Raw genomic sequence first — 10,618 nt, 5'->3', positions numbered from 1 at the left:
GAACTAGAAAATGGGAAATTTTATTCTCTGAGAATTATGAATGAACATGGTCTGGATAGCCCACAGACGTACCATGAAATTTTCTAGGACCCATAATTGGTCTCCTTTAACAAACGTTAGTGCAAATTTTTTAGAGGATTTTTTTCAAGTATATCTTACAAGTTATTTTTTTCAGTGTATGAAAGATTTGCTCTCCATAAAAATCTGTTCCAAATTGTGTCAAAAGTTCAGACTTCAGGCTATACATCAATTTTTAAATTGTTTTAATAGACCAAGTAAAACCAGAGTTATGATAAATAAGTTAAAGAACTTTTTTTAAAAAATGTTCGTCAAATTTGAAGCGGAGAGGAGCACCAAGTGGACTGACCGAGGAAATCTCCAGTCTGCCTGGTGGCTTTAATCTTATTAATCGTCAACTGCCAAAAAATAATTGATTATAGTTTTTCCGACGATTAATTGCACACRATATGATTTTACCCAATAGTACTTTGAACAGTGGAGAGGCCCCTTGCCAACTCCTTCAGACATTTAGCTATCTTGACCCTCAAAAATCTGCAATTTTCCGTAATTTGGGGTGATATATTGATACATTTGTAGCTTTGTTTTTGATAAAATTAGTGACATTTGAAAAAAATCTGTGAAATTGCCCTATACGTCTGTATACCTGCAAAATAGGGGACAATCCATGTACGGTAATGTACAGACAATGTGTTCAACTTGACATGTATGTGTATTTGTTACATCATAATCTTTTATTTTTTTCWCTTTGTCCTTTTCGGCAGTGTGGAACTCAGAATTGTTGTCTGGGTTCCAAGATGAGGCCCAACAGTTTTGCTTTCACAAGAAGAGCTTTACAGCTTTCTCTGTGATGCTCCACTTGCTTTATGTATAAAACTTTTTTAGAATATTGATACCATATGAGACAGTAGTACAGGATACAGTTTTTCTCAATTGCTAACACACATTTCTTGAAACCATCCATCCACTTATCTGAACTGTAAACACAAAACCCAAATTTCTACTACTACTTTCACAGAACCTTCCTCCAAAACCAAACTCTAGCCTCACTAAAGTACAAACTGTGCTCAAAACGAAACTGTTGTCAGATCAGACCTTGAGTCCATCAAAATGAAAACACTACTGAGCAGTCATTACACACAACATGGGGAAAAAGAAAACAATAATCAGATCATGAAGCTTTTGAAATAGGCTTTATTGTCCAAAAAAAAAAATAATGTCTAAAACAAAACTCCTGAGAACTCTGGTCCTCTACCAGAGGTCTGAGTTTGAGGGTTCTGTTTAGCTGTTCCTACAACTGAGCTCTTCTAGACAAAGATCTTTGAGGTTGATCCTTGGATCTGTTGAAGGCACTCCTAGTTTGGGGATCACAGCACCAAGTGTTCCAGTGACCACATGGACCGSTAACGCTTTGACTCTCCATAACTTCTGTGCTTCCTCTTTTAGAAATCCATTACAACAATAAAAGTGCAAAAATGTTTCTATCCATAATGAATCATCAGCTACATGTGTGATCATTTTTGAGTTGCTGTGTTTCAGTTCAGACAGCAGTGCTTTATTTGTGTCTCACTTTTGCTTATCATTGTGGAACCCATGTGAATCACAGTGTGAAATGTTTAGTGKGTGAAAATAGTTGTCTTACTGGGTGAAAAGTCCTTAAGGTTCTGTCAMAAGGGTGGCCATTTCAATAAAAGGGGCTCTGATCATTTGGTTCAGACAACAGGGTTCAGTGTTTTAGCAGTTCAGAAAACCTGTAATATCCTTCCATGCTTCAGGGTCTGTTTTTAACCTGAGAAYATTTTGAGACATTGGAGACTCACTAACTAGTCACCAATAGTTGCAGGTCACTGAGATGCTACCTTAACCCTCCTGCTGCCCTCGGGTCAAAATGACCCACAACAATTTAAACTGAGACCTCGAAGGTCATTTTAACCCAGTGGAAGCAGCAGGATTAAGTGTGAATTCTCTCTCACTTTTGTGATCTCTGTTTTTTCTGATTGAAAGGGTCTGTTCCATAGCTTAAAGTCTAGAGGCTAATGTTGCGAGTTTATGATTATTTTAAGTAAATAAAACATTCTCATGTAACAGGAATGTGTAAATCTGCAAACAGTTAAAATGGGGGTTGTGAACCTCAATGTGGTCCATGAAGATATATGGCAAACAGAAAAACTGTCCAGTTTCAGAAAGAGTGTGWAGAAATAGTTTCTCAACAAGAAAAAAATTGTATAGGTCTTCTGGACGGGTTCTTCTYTAATGAAACRTTTCGTCTCTCCTCCAAKAGACTTCTTCAGTCTGAGAGTTTCAGGCAAAATTCAGGCTTTTAAGCCCTGCTTCCATGTGACTGATACTCACATCACATGGCTATCGTTGACACCTAATTAACACCTATTGTTAACAAGGGGTGGAGTGATACTGGCAATAGCCGCACTGTAGGAGGGGGACAACTGAAAACGGAGGCCTCCACCTCTGTTTAATGATGGACGGTCTTTCTTCACAAAAATGGCTTCTTTTACTCCTCTCTCAAACCAACGTTCCTCTTTATCAAGAATGAGTACATCCTCATCTCTGAAAGAGTGACCGCTGGCCTGTAAATGAGTGAAAACTGCAGAGTTCTGGCCATTAGATGTAGCTCGTCTGTGTTGGGACATTCTTTTGAACAGTGGYTGCTTTGTTTCCCCGATGTATAACTGGTCGCAGTCCTCCTGGCACTTAACAGCATATACAAYATTGCTCTGTTTGTGCCGGGGCACCGGATCTTTGGGGTGAACCAGCCTTTGCCGTAATGTGTTTTGGGGTTTGAAAGCCACTGGGACATCATGTTTAGAAAATAAACGTCTCAGTTTCTCCGAAACACCCRCAACATACGGAATAACCACTGGTTTGGGTCTGGGTTTGGGGTCTTCATTTTCACCTGAAGGTTGCATGGARTCCTGTCTGTGTTTCCTGTCTGCTTTCAGGAAAGCCCAGTCAGGATAACCACACTGCTTCAGGGCCTGTCATGTGTGTGATTTCTCTTTCTCCCTGGCTCCTGGGTTTGTAGGGACACTGTCTGCTCTGTGGTACAGAGTCCTGATCACTCCTAACTTGTGTTCCAGTGGGTGGTGGGAGTCAAAACGCAAATATTGGTCTGTGTGGGTGGGCTTACGATACACGCCAGTTTCCAACCGTCCTCCATCCGAAACCGAGACATCGCAATCCAGTATCTAGTTTATAATCTAGCTTCTCAACAGTTTATTAATGTGAACAATGCTGTTTAAACAGCTCATTTCACATACAGTATCTTTCAGCACCATGTCCCACTTTTCTGTGCATCTGAATCTAGTTTATAGTGTGTGCAGAGATTTTACAGAGTTACTCGACCCATGTCAGGCATATGGTGTTGTTTACTCAGAGTACACAGATCWGCTTTTCCATGGAAAGTTCCATTAGTTTATTTTTATATAGAGAACGAGTCATTTTAACCCCAATTAAGGTTAAATGAATTCGATTTTTTGTTTCATTCCAGTCATCAAAATTGAAGCAGAAAAACAACAAAAAATAATTATTTTTAATCCCACTGAACACAGAAAAACAAAAAAATATACATAATTTTACGTCTTTACGGATGCTTTTGCACTTTGTAGAATATTTTAATTACAAATCCTCCCATGAGCAGATCTTTGAGTTTTGGCTGTCCAACATTAAAATTTGTGGTAAAAGCTACAAACTGAKCTGAAGATCAGGCTGAGAGCATCTACAGGCTTTCTGAATGGAAAGTACTCGGGGCTCTCCCACATTGACAGAGTATTAAATTAAAGAGCTAGCATTCCTCAAAGAAGCATTCATGCCAGATATTCTGATAAAGGATGGTTATTTGGTTATACTTTGAAAACAATGTTGTGCTCAATCTCRTGCTGTGTCACAAGATGTTAAACTCAGAGTGAGTGCCACAACCATTCTGAGCTCCATGTATGGAAAGTCACTGTCATTTCTGTGTTGGATAATGCTGATGAGTTGTAGACGTTTTAYTCTGCAGGTTTTTTCATTATTATCTTGTGGTTTGTGACATATCCTGGTGGCAGACAATAAAAAGTCATGTTTGTCTTTAAACACATAGAAAAATGTTCCTCTGGACGTGACAGTCCTGAGACACCGTGAAAAGAAAAGGTTTCAGTTGTATTTGTGAAACTGATGAGATATGTTTTTATTGTGTAAATTCTTTCCTAATCCCAGCTCCTGTCTGCTTTCTGCCTCCCAGTTGTGAGCTGAGCGACCTTCAGGACAAACAGACATGGGGAAGCAGAACAGCAAGCTGCGTCCGGAGGTGATGCAGGACCTGCTGGAGAGCACCGACTTCACCGAACACGAGATCCAGGAGTGGTACAAGGGCTTCCTGAGGGACTGCCCCAGCGGCAACCTCTCTATGGAGGAGTTCAAGAAAATCTACGGCAACTTCTTCCCGTACGGAGACGCCTCCAAATTTGCTGAACACGTCTTTCGCACTTTTGACGCCAATGGCGATGGGACGATAGATTTCCGGGAGTTCATCATCGCTTTAAGTGTGACGTCACGCGGCAAGCTGGAGCAGAAGCTGAAATGGGCCTTCAGTATGTACGACCTGGACGGGAACGGGTACATCAGTAAAGCTGAGATGCTGGAGATTGTACAGGTAAGCTCCTCAACGTGTTTTAAAATAGAAAAGCCTCGCAACATTTTCTCTCATCGTCTTCTTAGGTGTTCTCTACAGTTCACTTTGGTGGACTCTAACAATAACATTAACCAGGGCAGTGATAGTTAAACACCTCTAACTGTGCTGCTACTGTAGCCGTAACACAGTCTTTATGAGAGTTGGAAAGCCTGCTGTGGTATTTTAAGAACAGGATATACAGCTCTGTCTCAGGAAGAGAGTCAGCCCTTCGAGTCGTGGCTCCTCCTAACACATGACTTCTGGGAGATAAGTCAGTCAGGAGCTCATTCAGAGCCAGCATGGAAATGTTACTGAGATTTTACAGGTCCATTTAGAGTATTTAGACGTCTCATTTACCCTGGCAATGAAAGCAGTTTTGGAATCAGCCAGACTTTCATGACGTTCACTCTTTAAATGTGGCTTTCTGTCTCACTGAAAAAAAACCTTTTATTAGGTTTTATCTGTTTCACAGAGATCCAGAAAACAAACAGAACCCCAGCTATGTCACAACTACGTCACATTTATATGATGGTACTTTCTATCAGGGGTGGGGAATAAGAGCAGATGGAAGATGTTACAATATTTAGCAAATTTATATATCTCCAAATACTACAAGTGTATTTATACCTGAATCAATCAAATCAAAGCCATTTTTTCACTACAATAGGATCTTACAGGAAACAAACTGGTTAAAAAGTCGTGGAGGTGGAGAACTGGCAGCACAATTGTCATTCCATCTGTATTTTTTTTACAAATGTCAGTAAGTCACAGAGGCCATAGCACATTTGTAAAGTTTATTTATCATAATGAACCATAAACAACCATAACTTTATACTTTCACCCACAAAACAACGTCGGTTCAAAGCAACACAATGAAAACCTGATATCGTGGTGTTAAACAGCCGTCAACTCCGTCATAATGTTTCATATGTTTAGCCACAAGATGGTGCCAAAAAGGATTGTGATGAAAAGGTTGAAATGATGAACCCCTTTTCAAAGCAAGCTTCAGTGCTTCAGAAAAGATTCATTTGCCCAGCACTAGAAAATGTGTTTATTAAAACAAAAAAAAAAAGGCAAAAGCTGACATGGTGGAAAAACTTACACAAAAACCTTGTTGGAAACACAGAGACAGAGACGTATAGCATGAGCCAGTTTAATGATCTGCTGAGGAGCCAACAGAAAAACCCAGAATAAAAAGCAGAACTAAATGAACATCATCACAAACACCTGGCGGGGAGACTGGAACAGGTGAGGGTGGGCGTGGCAAGCAGACGGGGAGAGTTTCTGTGTTCCCTGTCACTTAAAGGTGACAGGGAATGCAGAAACTAAACAGGAAGCGACACAAGAAAACCAAACCATGGAACCACAGACCTGAAGAAATCGTTTGAACTAAATCATCTCAATCATTCGGGTTGTAAAAGAATGTAATCTGCTTTTTTTTTATTATAAACACGTATCCTCCTTACTGGCTGTCAGGCACTTTTCACCACTGAAGAAGGAGAGCTGAAGAAGTGAGAGCTCTGGCTAAAAACAAGCACAATGGACTGACGCCTCACAGCAAAAAGGTCCTGGGTTTGATCCCCGGTTTGGACCCGAGGTCTTTCTGTGTGGAGTTGGCATATTCTCCTTGTGCTTGCATGGGTTTTCTCCAGGCTCTTAGGTTTCCCCACAGCACAAAATCATGTACAATAGGTTGCCTTCAGGCCCAAGCCTCCTTTGAAAAAGAGATTTGTGATCTCAGTGTGATTTGTTGCTTTAAGCTCCGCCTACTCCCCCACACGCTGTCATAGAGTAACATGAGCTTTCCATCTATACATTATCATTTATCAATTTAGAGTTACCAAATAACCTAACTTTTTTGTCTGTGGGAGGATACCTGGAGAAAACCCACACATGCACGGAGAGAACACGCAATCTCTACCCAKAAAGGTCTCCGGCCTGGATTCGATCCAGCAACCTTCTTGCTGAGAGACAACAGCTATACCCTCTGAGCCACCGTGCTGCATGAGCATTTCTTTATGCATTAAATAAATAAACACAGCCATTGAATATCTTAAATACCAAAAACAWAAAGGTTTACTTGCATTCCCTGTTCAATTCCATCCAGAAAAACACTCCAAAACTACAAACAGTGACAGGGGACATCAGCTCTTGTTGCACAGAAGCCAATTATCTGAGACATACTTTATAGACTGAGCTTCTACCTGCTTGTCCTTTTTAGAGGTTGTCCATACAGGAATGTGTAAATGGTTTTTTAACATTTCAGACTTGCTTCTGCACAGAAATGGCATTTTCAGAGACTGAAACTGCATTTTTTTTTTTTGTGGGGAAAAAAAAAACGATGAAAACAATGTTATAGCCCCACCCCTAACCTAACTCACATCTCGGGGGTTGTCAGATGTAACTGCAACACTAAGTGAGTCCATGTTTGATTTGTGCTACAGAACTTAGTTTCTCAATCACAAACCTTCATTTGCAGCATCACTTCGGTCACTGATGAATGATAACATGTGCCCCACAGATGACTCAGCTTTAGGGATGTAGACAGACACGGAAAAGGAAACATTTAGTTTGGTGTTTACAGTTTGTATTGAAGCTGGTTTTACTTGCATGCTCCTGCCTTGTTCTTTATTTAGACAGTAATAATTACAGACTTAAAGTTGATTCATGCAAACTTTTATTAGCATTTTAAAAATACTATTAGAATTTCAGTATATTTCAAGTAAGCYTTTCTTTGCGCACCTCTGCGCTGAATATGAGTCAGACCAACCTGTCACTTCCTTCTGTGGTGTGACAACAGAAACCTGCGCACATTAAAAACCTGAGCCTCTGCAGTGACAAAGGAACAGAAAGCAGTGAGTCAGAGGCTCGTGTCTGGATGTTTGCTGTAGAAACAACAGGTTTACAGTGAGAGCATGAATTTGGTAGTTTGCTAATCAWGAAGCTGCAGTTTACTGAAAAATGTTTWCTTCCTCCCTGTAGTTATCCATTTCCTCTGTCCTCACTCCAAATACCTCCATGTCTTCTTTAACTACAACTACATATCTCCTCTTCATCTCTAACATCCCCACTGTCCCTCCTCTGGATACGTCCAACCCAATATGTGACCCATCACATCGAAACGAGGATTAAGTCCAAAAGTTGTATTTGGAGAAATAGGCAAATATAGTGTTTTGACTAAAATRTTAACAAAAATTGCATTTTGTCAAAATGTAATGAATAAATGCCTTATCAATGTATCATTTGAATGAACTGTCTGAAATATAATCATAAAACAAATTTTTTGAAGCATTTTTTAGCAGTAGCAACAAAAAAAACTGATTTTGAGGAAAAATGCCTTAAAATTTTGAGATTTTCCCTGTGAGCTAGCAAAGTTTTTTTTTTTTTCTTAGCTGGGAAATCTCAATATTCAAATATAATTTGAGGTTTCATCTTTATAAGGACATCAAAAATTCCTCATTAAAATGACATAAAATTGGGATTTAGACCAAATACTTATGTATTATTGTAACCAACAAGACAAATGAAGTCATATATATGGATTTAATCATGATATCAGAATGATCCAGGTATCAAAATGTAGCTTTTAAAGCCAAGAATCTGAAAATGTAATCAGGTCATTTTGACCAAATTTGACTTAATCCTCATTTCGATATGATGGGTCAAATATGTCCACTGTCCCTCCTCTGGACACATCCAAACTAGGGCTGCAACTAATGACTATTTTGATGTTCGACTAATCTGCAATTAGTTTTACAGTTAAATGATTAGTCAATGATTATTTTTGTCACGATGTCCATTTATGCTTCCCGTGGACRCAMCTCCTGTTCCAGTTCTYGTTCRCATCTCATCTCACCTGCTCATCACACCTGTGAATGTCACCCCATTTTTCAGTGTMTCTACCTTAACATGTTTTCCACAGCTAATTAAAAAGCTGACCCATGAAATATATGAATTTGAACCTCAAATCTAATAACTTATTCAGATGTACTTTAACATTAATACATGTAAACTTAATAAAAATGGAATTACATAATATTTTTTAAATTGCAAGGAGTGTTTTAAACAAACGGCTAATGAAAAAAACCTCAGAATATCAGCCTCTCCCCAGCATGAGGGGCTGCTGCAAGTCTTAAATAAATTGAAGAATAATTTGGGTTAAAGTGACATTCACGTGCATAAAAGTAAGAAAATAATCCATCCTGTGGCAGTCCAACGWTTACAAGGCTTCAACGTCATCAAAACAAAGGGAGAAGACGAGACAGGATGGATTACTGCTATACCCTGGTGATTTATTATAATGGCACTTAACTCATTAGCTAATGTTAGCGTAAGTGATAGCTCCTCTTCCAACAAACAYGATTTTCTGATGTTAAACTGACAAAACTTATAAACAGTTGTCTACAGYACAAAGTGATCAGTCACTGAAAATAAGATCTATGGTGCATCAACCTGATGAACAAGCTAACTTTCTGAAACTTACCACCTTCAGAGGACAGTTCCAGTGTGTTAGCRTCTCAGGTGATCCTGTTTTTACTGCTGCTGAGCTTCATCTTCAGTTTATACTGTGAGCATTAACAAATCTCAGGAGGTCCTGCAACGACACATCAGACTCTGCTTAACAACGTTCAGAAGGTTTGACCAAAACAACTACAGCTCTGTTCCTCCTCATCATSAGTAGTTTTAAGGGAATGTGAGGTCTTTATGTTGTGCTGCTTTTGGGTCACTGTCATGGATGTTTTAGTTTTTCAACATCTGCTCCTGTATCATTTTATCATTTTTGTTAGAAATGTAAATGAAGAAAAAAAAATTAATAAACACAGAACTAATATAAGTTTAAACAACATTCCGATTGGTGTAAACAGGATTTACTTACTTCCTGTCAGGGATAATATTTATGACTGCTGCCAACACTCTGCAGTGCTTCACCCTAAGGACCTTGTCATCTCTCCCACCGCTGCCGTTGACTTTTGCCTCCATTTGCCGGTGACTGGCAACTGTGCCTCACTTCAGCTAGTTAATGCTCTCTCCTGCAGAGAGTGTGTGTATGCTGGTGATGCTCACAATTAACCCTGCTGTGGGAGTAATYGAACAGGACAGATCACAGCCAGCCTGGCTCATCTTCAGACAATAGGCAAAATGTGAACACACAGTAAGATGAAACCACCCCGTTCATTCTACAGCACTCGCTGCCTGATGCTCGTCTGGCTCACATCTGAAACCCAGTCCAGGATGCTTACAGTCCTGACAGGTAGAAGAGGTCATCCACCAATCACACGGCTAATCTAGTGAGACTGAAGAAAATGATCACTGCTCACTGCTCTGACTCTTCAAGCTACCATGGGAGGCACGTTTGTGCTCCGGTCACATTTAAACTCCACCCTCTCTGTTGATGGAAAATTACAAGAGGATGACCCCCCCTCCCTTTTTGTCTTTCTGTCTTTTAAACACCATTTTTCTTTGAAATATTTAGAGGGAAAACATAAACCAAAATATCCACGATGGTGTTTTTACTCTCACATCTTTAAGAAGCTACAAATTTGTCTGGACCACTGAGGGATTATGACTTTTTTCTTTATGTTTTCTTTCTGGCTTTGTACCAAACGGAGTTGTGTTCTTCTCTTGAACTTTCCGGCTGAAAAGCCTTGAAATGTATGTGTTTTATCCGGCTGCTGTATTCAGGTTTGACAATAGATGTGGCTTCAGCTGCTACACATAAAGTCAGACCAACGTTTCAAATCACACGTGGTAATGACACATTCGTTTAGAAAAAGGAAAACTGGAAATAAATATGTGCAAATATGTTTTTAATTGGTTTAGAGAAATGATTCATAGGAGGAGGTGTGAAGAGAGATGGAGGTAAGATTAGATTAGATTAGATTAGATTAGATTAGATTAGATTAGATTAGATTAGATTAGATTAGATTAGATTAG

General features: G+C 39.4%; 1 protein-coding gene across 1 annotated transcript in view; it reads left to right on the top strand.

Moving 5' to 3' along the window:
* Positions 1–4,287: 4,287 nt before the first annotated feature.
* The window catches only part of LOC106519261 (neurocalcin-delta A), a gene marked incomplete at its 5' end in the record, with an annotated part of 22,033 nt that continues 15,702 nt past the window's right edge, over positions 4,288–10,618 (top strand). Inside the window, 1 exon segment of the mRNA XM_014010843.1 lies at positions 4,288–4,666. Coding sequence (XP_013866297.1) covers positions 4,289–4,666 — 378 coding nt within the window.

This window comes from Austrofundulus limnaeus, unplaced genomic scaffold, assembly GCF_001266775.1.
Source record: "Austrofundulus limnaeus strain Quisiro unplaced genomic scaffold, Austrofundulus_limnaeus-1.0 Scaffold74, whole genome shotgun sequence".
Classification (NCBI taxonomy): Eukaryota; Metazoa; Chordata; class Actinopteri; order Cyprinodontiformes; family Rivulidae; genus Austrofundulus; species Austrofundulus limnaeus.
The sequence above is the reverse complement of the archived record's forward strand: the minus strand, read 5'-3'. Positions and strand labels throughout refer to the sequence as shown.